At 32.4% G+C, this 24,374-nt stretch overlaps 1 protein-coding gene across 2 annotated transcripts in view; it reads right to left on the minus strand.

Moving 5' to 3' along the window:
* Positions 1-973: 973 nt before the first annotated feature.
* The window catches only part of LOC145263087 (cleavage stimulation factor subunit 2-like), a 44,046-nt gene continuing 20,645 nt past the window's right edge, over positions 974-24,374 (minus strand). Inside the window, exons 7-11 of one of the 2 annotated variants that reach the window (XM_080119967.1) lie at positions 18,817-18,910; positions 14,749-14,883; positions 10,510-10,688; positions 6,444-6,563; positions 974-1,194 (exon numbers count right to left, since the gene is read on the minus strand). In XM_080119967.1, coding sequence (XP_079976093.1) covers positions 1,075-1,194; positions 6,444-6,563; positions 10,510-10,688; positions 14,749-14,883; positions 18,817-18,910 — 648 coding nt within the window. In that variant the 3' untranslated portion in view covers positions 974-1,074. Of the gene's footprint in view, positions 1,195-6,443; positions 6,564-10,509; positions 10,689-14,748; positions 14,899-18,816; positions 18,911-24,374 lie in introns of both variants that reach the window. The other variant, XM_080119966.1, reaches the window with a different exon arrangement.

Here is a 24,374-nt window from a genome sequence, read left to right on the forward strand (position 1 = left end):
GACCTGAGAGACCAAGACAGAGGAGACAGGCAGTTGACATCTAGATGCGCTAGACGGCGGATGGAAGTTGGACAGTTAGAGTTGACAACTAGATACCTTTGACGGCGGATGGGAGTTGATAACGACTACAGTTGAACAGTTATAGAGTTGACTGTGAAATAGAGTCATGGACAATTTTAGAGTTGACTGTGAAACAGAGATAGACGAATGTAACATCAATAGGACGGGGAGAAGACACACACACAAGTCCAACAATCAATTTATATGTGAACATTGGTGTTTGTGTTTTTCCTTTCTTTGTTCATATTTGTACTTTTGTGAAACCACGCGTGTGCCCCCAGCGAGAAAATGACGATCCGGCCATGAACGAAAAATCCACGGTACACGACGTTGGGAGTCGGTGATCTGACGAGGGAGCCGCACATGGGGTTACAGTAAGCTATGAACTTACTCTGAAAGCTGGGTGACAAGGCCTGGGAGGGTGAACTCCCTAGGTACTACACAGATGGCGTACCTCAGTCTGACAGGTACTGGACCAATTTCTGGCCTCGCAACTGTCGGGCTAATTGTCAAGAACAGATTCTTGACAAGTACTTCTGTCCAGGTTTCTAAGCAACCGACGCAATGAGGAGACCCATAGATATGAGCGTGCACACTCGATAAATAAATATAACAGCACAAGATACTTATGCAGAATACAGACTACATTTTGTTTTTGATAGGATTTTCAAGTTAATTTAAATTTTTACGGTAGTTTTGGTTTATTAAATTGTTGGGTAAAAGTATAGAATAGTTTCGACTCCTCCTCCCCATGTTAAGAATGGGTTTCTAAATAACATTTCAGCATGGTTAATATTCTGCATAAGTACCGACTATGGCTTGCATGAAAAGAGGCAATTTGATAATCGCTTTTCAAGACGAAACAAATAGATGAGAAAAAAATAGATTAAAATAAAAACCAAAAACTTCTGCAAAATTTTAAAAATATGTTTATTTTTTTTTTCATTCTGTAAAGTAGGTGGAGATGAAAAAAAAAATACTATGATAATTGAGATGGAAGAATTGGTTAAGTTCTTAGGGCTGGGCACTTTTGGCAATTTGGTCTTTGAGGATGAGGATACTTTGTCTCTGCTCTGGAGGCAGCATAGCAATTTGTTGGTCTGTTAACTGAAGTACTTGCATGATCAAAGCAGCCTGAAATAGGAAAACAAAGAAAAAATATAAGTTTTTTTTTTTTTTATATATTATTTTTATTTTATGTATTATTTTTTATATATTATTTTAATACAGTTCATAACAGACACAAATTTCTGGAAACCTATTTCTAAATACTAAAGAAAGAACACTCTTAGGGGCAGATTTTGATAACAAGTCACTCATAATTACAGCTAAAGAATAAGTCACAGATTTTCTGTCATTAATGCATTTTCTAATTTCATCTTTTATGTCAAATAATCTGGATCTACGTTTTCATAATTATTCATTTCAGTGGATTTGCCTGCTTGTAATAAAGTGGAGAAGATTTTTTTACATTAAATAATTAGTTTCCCAAGCTTACACAAACTAATACTGATCAACAGTTTAAATATTTTATTTACTAAAACATTGCATTTATCATCATATGGCGTGAATCCTTTTTAATTTTTTTTTTTTTTTTTTTTACATATTTTTTTTTCAAATATTATTTTTTTTAAATAATTTTTCATGTATTACTTTTTTTATATATTATTTTTATATATTTTTTATATAGTTTTTTTAAAATAATTTTTCATGTATTTTTCATATATTATCGTTTTTTAAATAATTTTTCATGCATTTTTTTATATATTATTTTTTTATATATAAATGTTTTTTTAAATAATTTTTCATGTATTACTTTTATATATCATTTTTTTTAAATAATTTTTTATGTATTTTTTATATATTATAGTTTTTTTAAAAATAATTTTTCATGTATTTTTTATATATTATTGTTTAAATAATTTTTCATGTATTTTTTTTATATTATTTTTATATATTGTTTTTTTAAATAATTGTTTATGTATTTTTTTATATATTTTTTTTATATATTGTTTTTTTAAATAATTTTCATGTATTTTTTATATATTATTTTTTTATATATTATTGTTTTTTAAATAATTTTTCATGTATTTTTTATATAATATTTTTTTATATATTATTGTTTTTTAAATAATTTTTCATGTATTTTTTATATAATATTTTTTTATATATTATTGTTTTTTAAATAATTTTTCATGTATTTTTTATATATTATTTTTTTTATATAATTTTTCATGTATTTTTTTATATTATTTTTTATATATTATTGTTTTATATATTATTGTTTTTTTAAAAAAAATTTTATATATTACTTTTTTTATGTATATTTTTTTATATATGATTTTTATTGGAATTCTTTGAAATGAGTAATCTGTGTTTTTATTCTTTTTTTTTTTTTCAGACTTCATCTTCACGGTTGTTGTTTCACCACGTTTCAATCAACTCATCCTCTGGCCTTCTTCAGGTGATTAACCATGACAGGATAGGAATGCCAAGTCTTAACTGTATCTCTAATAATTACTGCCTTCCATAGTTGTTGTTGTTGTCTCACCACGTTTTGGCCAACTAATCCACTGGCCTGTTTTGGATAGGATTGACAATGCTTACTTAGAATTGTACCTACTTTGAGCAGGCCAGAGGATTAGTTGGCCAAAACGTGGTGAGACAACAACTATGGAAGGCAGTTACAAGACTCGGCATTCCTATCCTGTTGCGGTTAATCACCTGAAGAAGGCCAGCGGATGAGTTGATTGAAACAACAACTGTGAAGATGATAACAGTTCGCAAAAAATTTATTTTTTGTTTTCAATTTCTTTTAGTGATGGGACGATTCCAGATACAATTACCGATTCCATACTAAATTCCTGATTCTGATTCTTATGAATCTCTAAATATTTAACTATAGAGTTTTTATTTTTCCTTGATTAACATAAAAACATGTAAACTGTGCAGGGATCTATAGAATTGAATTTTACTATTAGTTTCAAGTCAATAAATATTTATTTTTTTAATTATTACTAACAGCAATGGAAGAATTTGTTTTAGACAAAATCAGATGAAAAAAAACAACAATTAAAGGAATCGTTTTTGGCATCACAAAATAAATACAAATTTTTCAGATTCCGCCCCCCCCCCCCCCCCAAAGTGCCAATTTTTCTGATTCCGATTCTAATTTCTTTATCATTTTGGTTTTTGCTGAAGATGCGAAACGTTCACTCGCAATTTCAGACACACCAAACGAGGTCTTTTTGAGATTCTACCTGTTCGTGTAAGTGCAATTGTTAGTGCTTATTTAGCATTACACTTCATTTAAAAAATACAGAAAACATAGATAAATCCTTGTGGTGTACATACTCGTCACAGAACGAAGATGTCATGTTCCAAAAATCATATAAAGTGATCAAGTATTTTTTTTTTTTAAATAAAAAAATTAAAACTTTAAGCAAGGATAGAGCCAAGAGACGTCAAGGTTTTTAGGTGTTAAAATTCAAACGCTGACAACTCAATTTGACTACAAAGATTTACAGACCATGCTATTGCATTATTCTACCAGCAGGACCTGTGGAAATTCAACAGCAGCATTTTTCATATTGCTGCTCGGCATTGAGTGGACGTCCAGTGTGAATGGAGACTCCGCAATATTATTGTAACCCTTTTGTTCAAATTGTGAAAGTATTTTAGATAATCTGGTTAATGTAGGCTCAAAAACAACGTAGTTAACTTTCATTTTTTAATTTCAAATTTTATTTTTTTTTACATTGCGTCTTTCGTGATCGGGAGATCCTATTTATTAAAAAGGAGGATAGAAGCTGATAACATACTACAAACATTAAATTAGTATATCTACGTTACTTAATATCTACGTTACTTAATATCTACGTTACTTAATATCTACGTTACTTAATATCTACGTTACTTAATATCTACGTTACTTAATATCTATGTTACTTAATATCTATATACTAATTTAATGTTTGTAGTAGGTTATCACCTTTTATTCTTCTTTTTAATAAATAAGATCTCCCGATGAAATAATTTATAATCTGGAAACCGTGACATACGTATGTTAAAACGGTACAACAGTATTAATATATTAATCACCAAAATCGTAAAATTTGATTTTCTTAATTCATATTTTCTCAGTTAAGAAAAATACTTGATCAATTTATGTGGTTTTTGGAATATAAAACCTTTGTACGTACATGATAAAGATTTTTTTCTGTATTTTTGTTTTTTTAATTAGGCGTGATTCTAAGTAAGAACCGAATTAAATAAAAATTGAATCATAGGAAAGTTTTAAAAAGTACCCCAGTGACCCTTGAAAATTGGCTTATTTTTATAACTAGAGGGAGGGGGGGGTGGAGGGAGGCTTTGCCCAGGTGTAAAATACACAAAGATGATATTTTAATTTATCCACATTTCATATGTGATTATATATATATATATATATATATATATATATATATATATATATAGAGAGAGAGAGAGAGAGAGAGAGAGAATTGTGATTTCAAAAGTAAAAAAAAAAAATATTTAGATACCATCAACTAGAATTGAAACCAAAACTATAGCATTCAAAGTTGATGTTACCATTGTCTCAACATGACATGCATATAAACCAATTAAGAATTTAAAATAATCCAAAATGAATGTACAAAATGTTTTAAAAACAAATTTAATCAGCTAAAGACCCATAAAAGAATGGCCCGTAAAAAAATTCCAATCATTTGAGGTTTCTAGCACCAGTCTGCGACTTTTTGTTTTGAAGGAGATAGAGTTTGAAAATATGGAGACACAGACAAACATATAGCCGTTCATATATTATATTTACGGACATACCCTCAACCCCAAGGCCTGATTTTTTGCAATACAAAGCTAACTCCCTTTTCCTTAATTGTAAAAAAAAAAAAAAAAAAAAAAAAAAAAAAAAAAAAAAAAAAAAAACACACACACAAAGTTTACACCTGACAACGGTTGTAGGATTCATCAACCGAAACGTTGTGCCAACAACACTCAAGATGAGAATAATTGTCCGAACAATCGAAACAATACAAAGAACCCAATTGTTTGTATTACTCGGGTAATTTTTTGAAATTCTTTTCCTCCGATATTTACTGAATGAGATTGACTTGGAGCAATTTGTGAATCATGAAATGAATAACAATTTTTGAAATAAGAATTAATCTATATATCTATAAAAGTGAACGTGTCTGTGTGTGTATCTGTGTACATTTCCCTATGCAATAACTCTGTCAATTTTTAGTCTACAGACTCGAAATTTGATATACAGGGTACTGAGATTTGGGAAAATCAATGTGATTGGTTTTCGGCCAGAAATTTGGCGATTAAGGGGTCAAAGTTCAACGATTTGACCATTGAGAACTCTACCAAACTCCTCCGACAATTTTGGGTCTAAACAATTGAAATTTTAGATATAGGTTCCTTGGACATGGATCTAACTTAATAACTTGATTTGAGCCCAAAACAATAAATTTTAAGGTGTCATAATAGGGGTCAAAGTTAATAAAATTGACCTTTTTTTTTTGCTCAGCATACACCTCCAAACACCCGGGCAACGCCAGGCACCCATGCTAGTAACCTATAAATTAATATAGTACCTTTAACGCACGTATTTCACAGCTTCCAGATCATAAATTATTTGACCAGGAAATCATATTTATTAAAAAAGAGGGTGGAAGGTAATAACTAGGGCCATGACAACAGCATATTCTTTTTCATTGTTTTGACTCTCTAGAATGTATCTGACACAGATAAAATCAAACGAGAACCACATCACTCTACATAAAAAAACATATAAAATATCAATGGATATATATACCTGAGAATCAAAACAAGGAAAAGAATATGCTGTTGTCATAGCCCTAGCAATAATATACTACGAACATTAAATCATTAGTATATAGATATGTTAATTTAATGTAGAAGTGGAATCTGGCCAGTGAGGGTTGAAGATATTTGTTGCATGGACAGAAATAATGAGAATAATGATTGATGTATAATGTGAATCTTAAAAGACTGACTTAGACTTGATGTTGTCATAGGAAGATTAAATCTGAACAGTACATGGAGACGTGTGCAGAACGGGAGACTTTGTTGGTTTAGTCACTTTGAAAGAATAGATGAGAATGCTTGGGTTTAGTAGATGTTCAACAGTTGATGTAGAATTCCAGGGAAAGTCGAAGTAACATGGAGATGATAAAAAGATGAATTTAAGAGGAAGAGAGATAAAGATCTGGCTAGAGGTCAATCAATTTGGAAACCAATTGTTACAAATCGTGACGACATGTGAAATGGACATTAAACTGAAGATGCTGATGATGGAGAGAGCCACTTTCAGAGATGGGTAGGAGAGCAATCGTTACCTTCTCTTGATCCTGGGGTGATACCCCAGGTGCCATAGGATTCATACCACCAGCAAGAGGGTTGGCCCCACTGTTGACAGCTGCTGCGGCGGCGGCAGCCAAGCCCGGAATCTGAAAAACCTGTAAATGGAACACAAAGATGAAAAGTATTAATTCGAAAGAAAAAAAATTATCAGAAATTGACTCGTATATATCTTTTTGAGAAGAGTACATCCTTCGTCAGAAATGGCAGAAAATAAATCATGCTTCACCACTGTTCACATTCAGTATTCATCTAGATATATTATTAAAATCTATATATCTATAAAAGTGAACGTGTCTGTGTTTCTGTATATTTCCCTACGCAATAACTCTGTCAATTTTTAGTCTACAGACTCGAAATTTGATATACAGGGTACTGAGATTTGGGAAAATCGATGTGATAGGTTTTGGGCCAGAAATTTGGCAATTAAGGAGTCAAAGTTCAACGATTTGACCTTTGAGAACTCTACCAAACTCTTCCGACAATTTTGGGTCTATGCACTTGAAATTTTAGATATAGGTTCCTTGGACATGAATCTAACTTAATAACTTGATTTGAGCCCAAAACAAATTTTAAGGGGTCATAATAGAGGTCAAAGTTAAAAAAAAAAATTGACCTCTGCGGTCTCTTCCAAATTACTCAGACAATTTCTGGTCTAAATATTTGAAATTTTACATAAAGGGTATTCAGAGATAGGGCAAGCTTTTTCATCAGTTTGGGTTGAAAATTTTTAGTTACCAATATATAAATGTATGTATGCATGTATGTCTGTTTGTTTGCATGTCTGCCTTACACTTTCAATAGAGGCAGCGGATTTTACCAAGGTCAGTATCGTTTTAAAGTTCGACCTTTCATGCGACAAATATCGAAAATTTGGCTAAAAACATTAATATCTTCCCTTTCAACTAGGCACTTTTCTACAGGGGAGCGGGGTCCACTTTCTTCGCCATTATTTTTTAAAGTTATCCTCTCCTTTAGATTGTCTAGACTTAATTTTAAAAAATGTCGCTTCCGGTTTGGCGGTGGTCGTAACAGCATAAATGTTAGGTTTTACCCCGTTCTTTTCCTCCTTTGCGGTACGGGTTCGAGCCTGCATTCCTACTACCGCTTTTTTTTTTTTTTTTGCTTAACATACACATCCAAACACCCGGGCAACGCCATGCTGAAATGCTAATATTCATATAAAAATCATAGAATAAACTGAATAATTTAATTTTCTTATGTAATTATGTTGGTGGCATATGCAGAAAACATGCCATCATTGTTTTATGCAGAGTGGCATTAATGGCAATTGCTTGGATGTTGGTTGTTATGTTTATTTTGCTGTGGGGGTATATCATTTCTGACTAGAATTGTTACCCTCCAGAGTTATGAGTGTAATTAAATATTTGGTAGTTCTTAATATTGATGTTGTCTTGTTTAAGGTTGTTTGAAGGCAAACTATTGTGGGGTGTTTTTGTGTTAGTAACAAAAGTAGTTCATATTTGTTTTCAAAACGTGATTGTTCTATTGGATTATTTTTTCTTCCATGGTTGTTTGCAGGATTCGATTTTTTTTTCTCTTTGGAAGTAAAGGAGTTTTTTTTGTTTTTTTTTTCTGTTGGAGTCTGTGTGTCTGGTTGAGGGTCTTGTTGAGATTTTTCTTTACTTTGTCTGGAAGTAAATCTTGGTTTAGCTTGGGAAATTGATTTGAGTTGATGTTCATTATGTTATCTTTTTCGATTTTTGTTTTTTTGTATATTTTCTCAATTGTTATCAGCTTTCATCATTTCTAATATTTGGAAACTATTTTGCGTGCATCGAGTTTGTTTCCTGGGGTGTTCTTTATTTATTATATTATTACTGGTTTTATTGGCCTTTACTAATTGTTTTGCATGTTTCTGTGATATATTTTTAAGTGCTTCAGTTCTTCCCTTTTTTTTTTTTTATAAGTTGATCATAACTTGTAGACTACATAAATAATTTTTATAGTTTATGTGAAAGAAATGTACATGAACTATTAGAATCAAGTTAGTTTAGTGCAAGTATGTGATAAAAACCGAATTTGGAATAAAATTATGAATTCTACTTCAAAAATTATGTTCCATTTGAGAAACAATGGTAGGAAAAAGGTATATCTATTCAACAATGGTAGGAAAAAAGTATATCTTATTAGTACGAATACTAAACATCTTTGACTCCAGATATGGCAATGTGTATGTGTGCATGTGAGCATGGCAATAAGAATAATGAACCTTTGTATTTGGATTCTTTAGACTACTGTTCTCGTCTGGAATGTTATTTTTACAATGTCCACCATCTTTCTTAACCTTTATCCTGCCGACCATAAAATTTACTTTTCGATTTAATTCTTTTTAATAGCTTATAGACTGCATACAATTTTTTTTTAAATAACTTATAGACTTGAAGTAGAATGTTCTATTTTCAGTCCTTTCTTCTTTACTGTCCCTTTCTTCCTGACCTCGATTCGTGGTTCTGAGTATTTCACTTCTTCACCCTCTTTCTGAAATGAACAACACGAAATCTCTCACGGACCGAAGCAAATGAAAAATACTGCTTGCACAAAAAAAATCCGATGTCTTTTATATCCACGGGGGTGCAAACTAATGCAAATGAGTACAAACCGGATTTCCTGTACCATCACACAGGCGCAGTGTCATTTGTGCATTGGACGTGATCGCGTTTGGCTCGTCATACATTGTCTACAAGACTACATACATAATTTCTGCAATTTATATGAAAGCAATATGCATGAACTATAAAAATCAAGTTTAGTGCAATTATGCAATAAAAATCAAATTTGAAATAAAATTATGAATTCTACGCTACTTCAAAAATCATATTCCATTTAAGGAATAATGATAGGAAAAAGGTTAATGTCTGCTGAATAGTCTCCATGGTTTTAAAAAGGTAAAATGCTTTCACTAATGCTAAAATTTAACGTTAAAGCATTTATTTGCATTATTTGGACTGCTGTTCTGATTTTGAATATTATTCCCACAACGTTTTGGCAAGTGTAACCATAAACCTTCTTCAGACACACTGAACTCTGGAATCTGTTGAACGGAATCCTTTATTCAATTCACAGAAGTACACTGCTCTTGTTATGTAAGCCATAACCAAGTAGAAACCTTCAGTAATTCTGAATTATATTCTTAGTGCTTCTGGGACTGACCTTCACTCCTGATCTGCAATGGAACACATACATAAGATCTGTTGCCAATGTCGCTGGAAAAATGGTTGGATCATTCTACTGCTCCAGTAGGTATCTTACTGTTGAAGTAAGAACTATCTGTATGAACCAGGTACGTCCTTAAATGGAATACTGTTGCCATATCTGGGCAGGAGCTGCTTGGCACGTCCTATCCTGATGGAGTTCAAAACCTAGTTGGTGATGCCGTTTTCTCTTCCTTGCCACCTCTTTCCTACAGAAGAGACGTTGCAAGCCTGTTTTTGCTCCATTGTTATTTTTATGGTAAGTGCTCGACTGAACTCCAATCTATGGTCCCCTCTTGCCAAACTTTCACCAAAAAAACACTTGATGCTACAACTATTATATATGATTTCTCCCACTCAATCTGTGCCTTAAATCTAAATGCAGATTCTATAAACAAAGCTTCTTTCCCAGAACTGTTCATGTATGGAATACTGCTTCCCAGTTGAATACAACATGGTAGCCTTCAAATCCAATGTAAACAAGTTCTTGTTGAGCCATCCGTATAAATAGTCAAATTCTACCTAATATAAACCATTAGCGATTACTACATTACCACCTCACATTTATTAACTGTTATCCTCGAGTGGCCTTCAGGCCTTGATAAGTGGCGACTCTTAAGTAAAAACAAAAAAGTATTGTGCAAATAGAAAATTGAATCTTCAACCTCCAGAAAACTGACTTACAATGATAAATAATAATCAGTTCTATGTTCATGTGGAAACGCGAGAATAGCACCCAAGATGAGAACAGTAGTCTGAATACTCCAAATAATACAAATTATCGATCCTTGTCAAAAAAATTCTGAAACAAAACATTTATGAAACCTACTTGAGGTCCACGTCCACCTTGCGTTAATCCTTGTAGGTCTCTCAGTAAAGGTAATCGGGGTTCCATTACACGAGGATCACGGATTTCCATCCGTGGAGCGCCAATAGGAGGACGAATGTCAGGGAATGGTGGAGGGGGTCCATGATTGACCATCTCTGGACGAATTCTTAGATCAACATCTATAAAACAAAAAAATTATATTTTTATCAGATTCGTGATTTCATAATGAATTATTAAATTGAAAACTGATGACCTTGCTTATTTGTTACCGTGCACACTTCATTTGTTAATTAATGTTTTAGATAATAGATGAATCACATGAGAGAGAGAGAGAGAGAGAGAGAGAGAGAGAGAGAGAGAGAGAGAGAGTGTGGGTGAAAGAGAAAAAAGAGGAAGAAAAAAGAGAGAGAGGAAGAAAAAAGAGAGAGAGGAAGAAAAAAGAGAAGAAAAAAGAGAGAGAGGAAGAAAAAAGAGAAGAAAAAAGAGAGAGAGGAAGAAAAAAGAGAAGAAAAAAGAGAGAGGAAGAAAAAAAAGAAAAAAGAGAGAGGAAGAAAAAAAAGAGAGGAAGAAAAAAAAGAGAGAGGAAGAAAAAAGAGAAAAAAAAAGAGAAAAAAAAAGAAGAAAAAAAGAAAAAAAAGAGGAAGAAAAAAAAGAAAAAAAAGAGGAAGAAAAAAAAGAAAAAAAAGAGGAAGAAAAAGAGGAAGAAAAAAGAAGAAAAAAGAAAAAAGAAAAAAGAGAGGAAGAAAAAAGAAGAAAAAAAGAAGAAAAAAGGGAGAGAAGAAAAATTAATCACAATTGAGAGAGAGAGAGAGAGAGGAAGAGAATGTGGACGAAAGAGAAGAGAAAAGGAGAGGAAGAAAAAAGAGGGGAGAGAAGAAAAAGATTGGAGGTAGGAGATGAATGGAGAGAGAGAAAGAAGAAAGGGGGAGAGAGAATGAGATGGAAAAGGAGAAAAGGGTCAGAAGAGTGGATTTGCGGGTTTACCTTCGCTTCCCTTATTTTGTCCTTTAGTTGTCGCATTTCACATGTTTCTGATAAAGGGGGAAGAATTGCTGTTTTCTGGGTTGGAATCTATCTATAGAACACATATCATTAGCTATCCCCCCCTTTTTAGCTCCTTACATCAAGTGGATTCATACCTTGGCTGGAGTAATTTCCACAAGAGGAGAGAGAGAGAGATTCTCAAATTTAGGTTCATTATTTTATTATAATAATATATAAAATCCAAAAAATGATACCTCCATATGACTAACACTCTTGTTTGTTTGTCATTGTGCAAATATTCATTTGCAAATTAAAGTTTTTGATGGTGGAAAGAAATGAATGACAAATCATTAAAAATGAGAGAGGGGAAGAGAAGGTAGAATAGACAGAGGGGAAAAAAAGTGGAGAAAAGAGAAATAGAGTTGGGGGGGAGAGGTTTTGTTTTATGGTGTATTTTGTTGGTTTGGTGGCTTTGTTTTATGGTGTATCAACCATTTTTGCATTATTTAATGTTAAATCCAATAATTTTGGAAGTTTGGTTATTGACCAGAATTTCCCTTACATTAAAAAACAAAAAAAAAAAAAAATAAAACCTTTATGATGTACATACCTGTGACAAAACGAAAATATCATATTCCAAAAATCGTGTAAATTGTTGTAGTTTTATTTATTTTTAAAGAAAATTTTTTTAATGATTAATGGGAATTTGTAGGCATTACAACATAAATCTAGTAAGTTTGAATTGTTGATTTATCTCCCTTAGTTCCTTGAGTTTGTTTTCAAAATAGCAAGCAAGACAGTCTTTTCTCGGTTACTTATAAAATTTGATTTTCTTATTTAAAAATAAAACTACTTGATCAATTTATATGATTTTTGGAATATGATATTTTCGTTTCATCACGGATGTGTACATCATACAGATTTTTCTTTATTTCCACTTTTTTATATAGTGTGAATTCTAGACAAGAACCAGAAGTTTTTTGTCTCAAGTTCTTTTTAACTGGAATATTTATTCGTGGTGATTGGTTTGGTTGTTTTGTAGAAAAAAAATTGTTCTTGGCTTTGCAGAGTTTTGTAACAGGAAAGGAAAAACTTAACATTAATGTTTTGGTGCATTTAAATCAAGAAGCTGATATCTTTAGACAGCCTGAAGTGGTAGCACCAGTGAGAGAGAAGAGAAAAGTAAAATATCAGATAAGGATAGAAAGAGATGTGGGAAGAAGAATGGGTAGAGATAAAGTTCAAAAAACACTTGTCAATCAAATAGGTCCCACTTTATCAACTAAGCTCCAGCCCCTGTCCCATCGCCGCAATATTGCATCACTGTGCCTTTTTTACAAATATTTTAATGGACTGTGTTCTGATGATCTCGTTTCACTTGTACCCCCCCCCTCGACGTACATATCTCCAACAACCCCACTTAGCAATAAGATCTCATCCTCTTCACTATTGTTGTCCCTAAATGCCAGAAAGCTTTCTATTCTAATAGTTTCTTCCCTCGAACAGCTAGACTTTGGAATTCCTGCTCCCCTGCCTGTACTGATATGCAGAAGTTAAAATGTAATATAAACAAGTATCTTGTTAATCTTTCCTAGACATGGCCCCCAAATAGTAGTCCCTTACGTCCAAGTGGCGATATGCTTTGTAGGGGGTGAACATGAGTATTAAAAAAAAAAAAAAAAAAAAAAAAAAAGAAGAAAAGAGGAAAAAGGGATGATGAGGAGGAGAGATGTAAGGAGGAAAGGAGGGCATGAGAGGGGGGGAGACATTTATGAATCGTGAAAAGATATAAACTGTATTTTTTAATAATTTTTCAAAATCTCAAAAACTTCCATAAAGGCACAAAAATCATAATACATTTTATGCTTTTATTTTTCATTAATAATTTCAGAAATGAAGAAAAAAAATATGGCCATTAACAATTAAAATATTGCATTAAAATTACATTCTAAAAAAAAAAAAAAAAAAAAAAAAAAAGAAAGAAAATGTTACGATTTCTTGGTTGATAATCTTGAAATTCATAGAAAAAAAAAAGCGTGCATGTTTGTGTTTCAGTGGGGTGGGGATATAAAAAGTAATTCTTTGATGAAACAAAATTCTTCCACCTTCCCTAACCACTTTATGGATGATTGTATGACAAAATTAAAATTTCCAGAGACAGGAAAAAGGATGCAAGACAAGATGATACAGAGAGAGAAAAAGGAAGAATGATGAAAAAAAAAAAAAAAAAAAGAAAACAGGAAAAGAGAAAGAAAGATAAAACGAGAGAGGGGGAAAAAAAGAAATAAAATTCAGGCAAATGAAGAAAAAAAAACATGGTAAAGCTCCAATGATTTTGCAGAAATCATTTTTTTTTTTCTTATTAAAAAAAAACATTTAAAAAAGTGGAAATCTACGTTTTCTGAAATACACAAAAAACAAAATTCTATTAAAAAGCAGAAGACAACCCATATCCCTCCTATATCTGATCCATTAAACGAAATACAATAAGTTTTATATTTTGTTTTTCTTTCTAATATTCAGAAACTGGTGAATATTTACTCTTGTCAATTAAGACTAAAATAAAGAAAAATCAGTACAATGTACATGTTAGGAGACCGAAACTTACCTGCATCACAGACTCTTCCAGTACTATATATTAATATGTGAGAGAGTAGTATCGTAATACTGTAAAATCAGCAGGAGTACTAGTAGCACGCAACGTGTATGGCTACCTATAACTGACATCACTTCGTAACTTTTTGATTAATATATCTTTCTTAAACCTAATCTGTATTTCAGATTTTTCTTCTGTAGTCTCAACCATGGACCCACAAAACAAAAAAAACTATATTCCAAAAATCACGTGAATTGATCAAATAGTTTTATTTTTTTTAAAAAAAAGAAAATAAAATTTTATGAGGAACCGAAGAGAGATTCTCTGACCTGTCATTTTAAAAACAAAGGTAGATAACTCAACAATAATTCAAACTTGCAAGATTTATGTTGTAATGCCTACAAATTCCCATTAATCGCTTAAAATGATTTTCTTCATTATAAACATAAAACTACCTGATGAATTCATATGAATTTTGGAATATGATATTTTTGGTTTTGTCATAGGTACGTACATCAGACATTTTTCTTTCTTTTTTATATGGGGAAATTCTGTACAAGGACCCAATTTTTTTTTTTCAGAAAATAAATTCTATTTTGACTGCAAACATAAAATTATGGGTTGAACAAAGTTAATTTGTTTAAGAAGAAATGACTCACCTAATGGCGCCATAGGAGCACCACGCCCAACAAGATTATCCAACATCGGAGCCTGAGGACGATCTCCACTCATCACATTTGGGGTGATCATTCGTTGAGGTAGGGTAGGCCCTGTAGGAGGTTGACCAGGCATGCCTGCAAATATATTCGCTAAATACAAAATCGGTCAAGTCAAATACAAATCGCCAAACACAGAATACGAGTAAACACATGAAAATTACGTTGTGGGAAGAAGGAGGGGGAGATAATATAAGCTCCAGAGACTTTAGCAAAAATACCCGTGACTATGTCATGAGTGAGAAAAATAAGACATTTGCTTTTAGTTATGAGATAATGGTTCTGATATGTTCCAGAAAGGGATATATTTGTTTGAAGTAGTTGAGTGGGTTGTTTTTTTTTTTTGTTTTTTTTCATAGGCATCACGACTTAAGGCCCAGAGACTACTCGAGGATAAGGGTTAAAGAGTGTACAGTAGTCAATTGGACAATATAGTAATTGTCAGTAATGGAAATTCAGTAAATTTGTTAACTTAAGTGGAACGTCTCATCAAGAACTTGTTTCGTTGGACTTGAAGACAACCATATTCTAGTCAGCTGGAAGGCAGGAAAATGGAAGACAATTCTACAGGCGTGCAGTTCTAAGAAAGAAACTTTGTTCATGGAATCCATGTTTAGGCACAGATAAAAAGTAGGAGGAATTATTGATAGTGTTTTCAGCTAGACGAGTGTTTCTTGTGAAAGTTTGATGAGGGGGGGGGCGGACCATTCGCCTTAAAGAACAGGTGTTCATAGTTGTAGCTGGTAATATGCTTAAACATTAGGCTTTTGATGTATCTTTCAATGTTTTTCCCAGGCTGCTCTACCCATCTGTATTTATGCCAATCATATTCTTGTGTAGAAAAAGCTGGATGTATTCATATCCATTAAATCATATATATATATATATATATATATATATGAAAATGTGATAAAAATTATGGAAATAATATTCTAACATGGAGAGATAAAAAATAAACCAAATTATATGTTTAACATTTAAACTGTTTTGTACCTCGTTCTATTGTCAAAACAATACTTCTAAAATATCTTTGTATTTAACTGAGCAATTAGTTAATGACACTAAATGTATATATTAATGTTTAAATGTTGGGTCATGGCTCATCTATTCTGCAAATTCAAAATTTGGAAGGATTTATTTTAGAAGCTATTTTTTTTAAAAATCGTAAGAATTAACAACATCAGATAAATATCAAATTGCTTCATCTTTCTTTGCAGCTTGCAAGTCTATGATCTCAAATTGAGATTAAACCGTTCATAACAGTCATACTAACATAGAAACAAGAATATTGCAGCAGCATATACTCGCGGCTTAAGAATTTGAAGGTTTGGTTTATAACATCATTGCTGATTGGTTGTTGCAGTACAAGTCCTTACTGGCTTGTCCAATCAATGACCATCACTCATGGGAGTTGGTCTAATGAAAGCCTTTTCTAAAAATAAAGCTTGTTTATTGTTTAAGATAAATAAATAATTTATTTTTGGAGAAAAAACAAAACAGAAAACACATTCCTATTGGGCTTACTAATTTCTATAATAATTCAAATACAAAATGATGTTTACAAATTAGGCACAACTTCACCTGGGCCTTTGGACACTGGGTCGGTGAAAAGATAAACAAACCATTATAGCTATCTCCACGCATGGATTACAATGCGGTATACTCATGAACTCTCTTTCTCCCACAAAATTCTCAAATCTTTTGTCTCCGTTCATACATGGACTTACGCTTCTACTAACTTCAATATGCATTCATGACCTTTTTTTCAACAGGTCTGTATAATCTTTAATCAACGTCTCTACATAGGAGCTCTTCCCAATAATAACTCTTAATACAAGTTATACTAACAAAGAATCAAAGTTGTAATTAAATGTTACAATGACTCTCTTGTCATTTAATTCTACAACATCTATTATATAAATCTCACCTGTCTGTTTAAATGTATGTATGTTTGTATGTCTGCCTAAAAGTTTTGACAGAGGCGACAAATTTTCATGAGATCGGTATTGTTTTGAAGCTATACTCTTCGGACGACAAATATCAAAAATTGGCTAAAAACATTAATTCCTTCACCCTTAACTGGGCACTTTTCGACAAGGAGGGGTTGCAGTATTTTCGAAAGTCATCCCCTCTTTTCGATTGAGTAGCCTTAATTTAAACCTTCGCCACTTCCAATTTGGCGATGAACGCAATGGCAAAGACGTCACATTTTTTTTCTCCAAATAATTTTCCTTCTTCGTGGTAAGAGTTCAAACCTGCCTGCCTATCACTTTTTTTTTTTTTTTTTTTTTTTGTTCAACCCACCTCCAAACACCCGGGCACCTAGGCTGGCTATTACATAGATTATTCGAATAAAATCTATTCTATTTCACGACTCAGTAAATTATTAATTTGATTTTGGTTATTTTTCTTTTGCCATCTCAGAGTTTTGTACAGCATCACTATATTCAACAACACCTTCATTAGATGATGCCAAGATCAGGTACAGTACCAGTGCTAAACTATTATTACCACTAATCTAAATCATTTGAGCTCCAATCTATGATCCCTTATTTCCAGCTGACTACAATATGGTTGTCTTCAAGTCCAACAAACAAGTTATTGATGACCCATCCAATTTACCAAATTTCCACTAACGATTACTATGATGTTGTCCTAATCACTACTGCAAACTCATTAACCCTTATTTTCAAGCGATTTCCAGGCCTTGATAAGTGGGGGACTCCTTTGTAGATAAAAAAAAAAAAAAAAAAAATCATCCTGGTCATATATCTCGATGTTATCAAACTTTGTTGGATTATCATCACCATGAGGGATTGCCACATTTGATGCAGAATCTTGAATCTTCTTTATTATGAATAAAGTCCAAAATTAGTCAAGAATGCAGAGGCTGACTTAACACAACCTCGGCCTCCAATTTCAACAGGAAGAACATTATTCAACCATTTCTTACTCATTTATTTCGTAGATTTTCATTCAATTCTGCAGAAATGATACAATAAACCTAGTAAAACTGTTTATCTACATGCGTTTCCTCAAAACGGATGCTTTGAAGACAGTAAAAAAATCAAGGTTGTTGAAACGCTTTTCACCAAGGTTCTCCCTGACACCTGCACTGCATCCTGAACTACGGCAGTCCCGAATAAGGATGTATGAAATGACTAACCAATCATGATTCCACTGCCAAAGGCCAACCACCCCCAGATCTGAAGGCTCAACCAAGTCCTTGATGGCTATTGACAAGGTCAACTGTCTACTGTCATGCTTGTAACATACAAACAGAAAGATAGGAAAGATTAAATCACAAATTAATTCTCTCTTTAGGGGACAAGCTGCATGCCAAACCATTGAAAAAGTCGCAATTAGAGGCTTTAGCTTCAGCAATTGGGTATAGGTCATCTATCAGCAACTCAATATTACTGTAGATTCCTCTTTCCATTATATATAAGATATATATACGGCACAATCACATTGACTCACTGGTTCTTGCCAGATCACCGAAGTTAAGCAACATTGAACCTGACCAATACCAGATAGGTGACCATTTGGGATGGCTAGGCGCTGTATGTACTACGCCGAGTCATAGAAATTTCCAGGTTGGTATCTAGGGGCACATTAATTCACTGGGAGAGATGCACCCCATGTCTTCGTTAAGACATGCATCTAGGAAAAGGAAAATCTGATGTAAAAACTATATATATATATATATATATATATATATATATTGTATTGTATACTTTGTCCTGTGGCAGTCATCTGCATTGACAAAGGTTAGCAGTAATACCAAAAAGATACGGATGGTTCTACACAAAGCCTTCACCACTATAAACAAATCATTTGTGTGGAATTCTGAGCAACTTAGTTGTTGTAGCGGAAGCTCATGCGTCAAAATCGACGGGAGAGTCCATCATATATAAGTGATTTTTTTCTGTATGTAAAGATATAATAGATGGACAGGTTGGGGTGATGGCAATTACCTAAAAAAAAAAAAAAAAAAAAAAAATCACTTACCTGGTTGAGGATTTTGAACTAATGTATTCAATACAGGACCTTGCATAGGAGCTCCAATATTGATACCTGTTGAACTGCTCCCACCTGGCATGTTCTGTAGAAAAAAGATGAAAAATCTGACATGCGTAACAAATTTTAGTCATGCTAGATCATTTAATCATCTCCGAGACTATATTCATTTAAAATGACCCTCCATTTCTAAACAAAGGGAGTGACTTATCTTAGGTTTATACGTGATTAGTAGGGCTATGACAGCAGCATATCCATTGATATTTTATATGTTTTTATGTAGAGTGATGTGATCCTTAGTTGATTAATTATGCCTGTGTCGGATATATACTTGAGAGTAAAAACAATGAAAAGAATATGCTCTTGTCATAGCCCTAGTGATTAGTCTTTAAGATAATCCTCCATTGTTTGTGTGTGTATGTATATATATATATATGTGTGTGTGTGTGTGTGTGTGTGTATATATATATATATATATATATATATATAAAAATGTAAAGTTGGTTCGTTCTAAACAAATAAAACCATGTTTATACGTTACCAATTTATTTGAAATTTTCAGACAACCCATTTTTAGAGTCGAGGTATGTTTTTATGTTATTAAAATAAATTTACCTAATTAAAATTAGAATATTAAATAAAATAAATATATTTATTTAATCGTTTCTGCGAATCTGTTCTGTTGATAAAACTGAACTTCCGGTTCGATTCATTTCACAGCCACGAATTGACGAAAGGTTTTATTTTCTGTTAACTCGATAAGTATAAAAAAAAACAAAAAAAAACATATTTCATTTGTTTATCTTCCAAATTTTTTAATTTACACATCTTTTCTTCATTATATAAGGCAAAAAAGAAAAAAAAAGTTTGTTGCTTGCTTTTGAGTTTTTTTTTTTGTTTTTCTATATAAGATTACTCATGCAGAGAGTGATCCGTGCTGAAATAATGTTATTATTTAAAAAGTCATTCTTAACATGGGGAGGTAAGGATGTTTTGTACCTATTCTGTACTTTAACCTTACAATTGAATAAATAAAATAAAAAATATATCGTAAAACGTTATTTAAACGTGGAAATATGATTTAAAAAATAGCGTGCATCGCTCTCTGCATTAGCACCATTTTTATTTATTGCGGACTATTATTCTCATCTTTATTAGTTGTTGTTTCACGAATTTTCGGCCAACTATTCCTCTGGCCTTCATGAAAAGAAGTCCTTTTATAAATGTTCAGTAACTTTTTCCTTTTATTATTCTTAAAGAGTAAAACTTTTCTTATTCATGAAAGGAGTTAAGCCTTCGTAAATAAATAAATGTTTGTACACGTGACAAATTATCAATAAATGGTTTAGTTACTTTTTTAAAAAAATGTTTGTAAAAGTGCGAAAGGCGACGTTGTACAACCATTACGCCCATGCTTAATTTCTATACTTATAGGTTTTTGGAATTTTTTTTCACTGGATTATTGGACACTAATTAAACAGATTATTAAAAAAAAAAAATGTAAAAAAGAAATCATTATTTCGACATTTGAAAGTGGTGCTCACTTTTTAGTTACAACGTTCTGATAAATCAGTCACCCATTTTGTAAGCAATAAAAACGCGGTATATCAAAACCATAGAAAGTAAAAATAATGAGTCTCTACCGCATTTGTAAGTCAGAAATATATTTGTTTCTCAAAGAAAAAAAAATAGAGAGAACAGGACTTTTTTTATTGTTTTCATGAAAATAAAGTTTCGAGATTTTTAATTATTTTTTTTTTTTTTTTACTTATTTAGTCAGTTTGTGGGTTTTTTTTTAAAATTGTTTTTGTGAAAGGTGAGTTTTTTTTCAAAACTTTTGTTTTGTTTCTTTTTAATTTTTTTAAAGTATTATAAATTTCACTTGCTGGAGAAATGTTTAATAATTTGGTATTTTTTTAGATTAGGTCCACCTCCACAATTTTCCTTTCAATGACGACATTTATAGGTTTCAGAGTATGCTGAACACGCAAATTGCATTGAAATTTTGCGGAAATAAATAGTTGTATTATGCATTGTATTCTTCGGCGGCCATCTTTTTACGTGCACACGCGCCATAAACAAATACACACACGTAAAAAAGATGGCCGCCAAAGATTACAATGCATAATACAACTTTTTATATCTTGATAACTACTTATTTCTGCAAAATTTCGATGCGATTTTCGTATTCAGCATAGTCGAAAACCATTTCAAGTCGTCATTTAAAAGAAAATTGAGGAGGTGGACCTAATCTAAAAATTTACCAATAATTTTTAATCCCGTACGCCTCCCGATACATTGCTTCGTCAACATGCGACCATTTTATATCTCCCGAAGACACTTCCGTATTTAGAAAAAAATAAATAAATAAAAAGTGACCGATTTACCACAACGTGGTAACTAAAAAGTGAGTACCCCCTTTCAAATGTTGAAATGATTTTTTTTTTTTTTTTTCAATTTTTTTTCATAATCTGGTTAGTGTTCAATCAATAATAATCCAGTGAAAAAATTTCAAAAAACCTATCAGTATAGAAACTCCACCACGTAAGTAAATAAATAAAAAATGTTACGTGCGCATGCGTTAGCCTTGACTAGGGGGGTACTAAGGGAACGACCATTAAATAATTCTGCGGGTCGCCATGGAACTCAACGCCCAAGGAGTACCAAAATAGTTTTCATGATCTGAAGAAATTTTTTTTTTTCCGAAAAGTGGGTGATCACTTTTCCATCTAAATTTAACTTAAAATGAGCACCCACTTTCTGGCCACCTGAGGAAGGGGCATTTATTTTCGTGTTTATTGGCTTAAAGGTTTTTTTGACAAGGCAGTTTGGTACGCGAATGCATATTTAACAGTTTTCGTTTATGCTCACGCATAGCATAAACAAAGGCTACGTCTGTGAAATGGAAAATAGTCCCAGAGTTCAGGGGTTAATACCATGCAAAAGAAATCAAACAAAAAGACTTTTAAGCCAAGAAACACACAGAAAGAAAAAAAAATAGCATCCATTTTTTTTTCTATCGAATTCATTTGCTGTTTTTATTGAAAACTATTTTCCCCCGGATTTTTGATATAATTTTCCATTAAGAGCTGTGCGTCTCACGTTCGTAAATAACAAAATTTCTTTTGTAGATTTTGGTGTGCTAAAAACGAATCTGCAAACCGTTTCCGTTGCAAAAAAATAGTTTTTATGATATGAAGAAATTACTTTTTCGAAAAAGTGGCGATCACTTTTCCATGTAAATTTAACTTAAAATGAGCACCCACTTTCTAGCCACCTGAGAGAGGGGGGATTTTTTCCCCATGTTTATTGGCTAAACAGCTTTCGTTTATGCTTACGCATAGCGTAAACGAAGGCTACGGCTGTTAAATGGAAAATAGTCCCAGAGTTCAGGGGTTATTACCATGCAAAAGAAATCAAACAAAAAACTTTTTAGCCAAGAAACAGAAAAATGCCCCTCTCTCAGGTGGCCAGAAAGCGGGTGCTCATTCTAAGTTAAATTTACACTGAAAAGTGATCACCCACTTTTCGAAAAAGTAATTTCATGAAAACTTTTTTTTTGCTACGTAAACGGTTTGTAGATTCGTTTTTAGCACACCGATATCTACAATAAAATATTTCGTTATATATGAACATGAAACGGGCCTTAAAGTAAAATAATACCGGATTTTTTTGAGCAGATTTGCCATTTAGTTGTACAAATATCCTCAAACCAGGTAATCACTAAAAGGGATTTTTAAAAGTCGTCGCCTGTATCGAGCAAAAGTTTAAAACCACCGATTATATGCCAGCCTACATCATGGTAACATATATTGAGTGAGTTCCTAACAGTATTTTGTATAGTTTTTTAGTTTAAACTCATTTACCCAAACTTAACGTGTTCGATACAGTCTGCCGCCATTTGTATTTTTCAGATATACCGATAAACATTGAATGTTTTTGAACCGATTATACATTACATAAAAACACTAAAATCTTATCCAGTTAGGTAGAACACTTACTTTTTTTGCCTTTGATAACATTTATTTGTTATATATTTATTTTTTGACAACTTCTTTATATCTGTGTTTAGTAATATAAACCCTTTTCATTTAATGTAACGTTTAGTCGGCTCGAAAAACAGTGTTTATTGGTGTATTTGAAAGCTACAAATGGTGGTGGACACTGTTGATTACTTTAAGTTAGAGAAAGTGAGTTAAAACTAAAAAAACTATACAAAATACTGTCAGAAACCTACCGATTATGCCAGCCTATGTCATGGTAACATATGTTCGGTGAGTTTCAGACACTGTTTTGTATAGTTTTTAGTTTTCAATTTACTTTCCCAAACTTAACGTATTCAACAGACTTCGCGACCATTTCTGTTTTTTGAGCCAATTAAACATTTTACATTACATAAAAACACTAAACAATTATCCAATTAGGTAGAAACGTAAATTACCTTACCTTTGCTTTCATTTATTTGTTTTTGGACGACTTTTTCGAATCTGTGTATAGTAACTCCCCTCCCCCACCATCAACCAAATATTAATTACTAAATCACATTTTTTAAAACAACAAAAAAAAAAAGCATTAAGCGTTTCAACATTTTTGCTACATTCGGTTTCATCCACTGATTGTTGGTCAAGTCCAAAACATGAATGATTGACAGAAACTCTTGAGGATCCAGATCAAATTCTGCAAGAGTACCATTTTTTTCAGTTTCGCCTTCTTTTTCACTTTTATCAGTGGATTGCTGTACTAATATAAGAAACATGCATTTTCTCTTTTATTAAATTTTTCCATTACACCAAATTGAGCCACTGCAACGCGTGGCAGGGTACAGCTAGTATATATATATATACACACCATAATACTATCTTTGTTTTAAATATACATAGTTCACCCGTTTAAAAAGTTTCTCAATACAGCTCTTCTTGAGTGAAAACTAAACTGGTCAGCTGATTTTTTTTTTTATCATAAATAAGTGATAAAAAGATGAAAGTAAAAAAAAAAAAAAATGCAGCAATTAATTCCATTTTGGCAGAACTGAGATACTGAATCATTTGGAGTGTCATGCAATTGTAGTGATTACTTCGAAAACATTTCTTCTCTGTATTCATGGGCCAATGTTAATAACCCATATATATCCATTTACATCATAGATTATCTTCAGATGAAGATGCAGAAATATCCAAGAATATTCAGTTTCTGATGCAGACACTCATTGGATTGCTATCACTAGCCGCAGTAGTAAGTGAAGATGCTAGAATTTACTGTTCCACAGACAAAACCGATTTCCACTATTTCTTAAGTCCTTATCGCTAAAAAAAATAAATAAATAAAATAAACATTATATCATAATATATATGTATGTTAATGAGTATAGTTGTATTAATTTTTTAATTCATGGTGAAATGTGTTGACCATCACTGCATGAAATGTTGCAGACATGGCGTGCCAACGGGTGCCGACGACATGGCGGGCCAATGCTGCTACGGGTGCCGACGACATGGCGGGCCAATGCTGCTACGGGTGCCGACGACATGGCGGGCCAACGCTGCTACGGG

This window comes from Euprymna scolopes, chromosome 38 (assembly GCF_053919585.1).
Source record: "Euprymna scolopes isolate OS-2025 chromosome 38, ASM5391958v1, whole genome shotgun sequence".
In the NCBI taxonomy this organism is placed as follows: Eukaryota; Metazoa; Mollusca; class Cephalopoda; order Sepiida; family Sepiolidae; genus Euprymna; species Euprymna scolopes.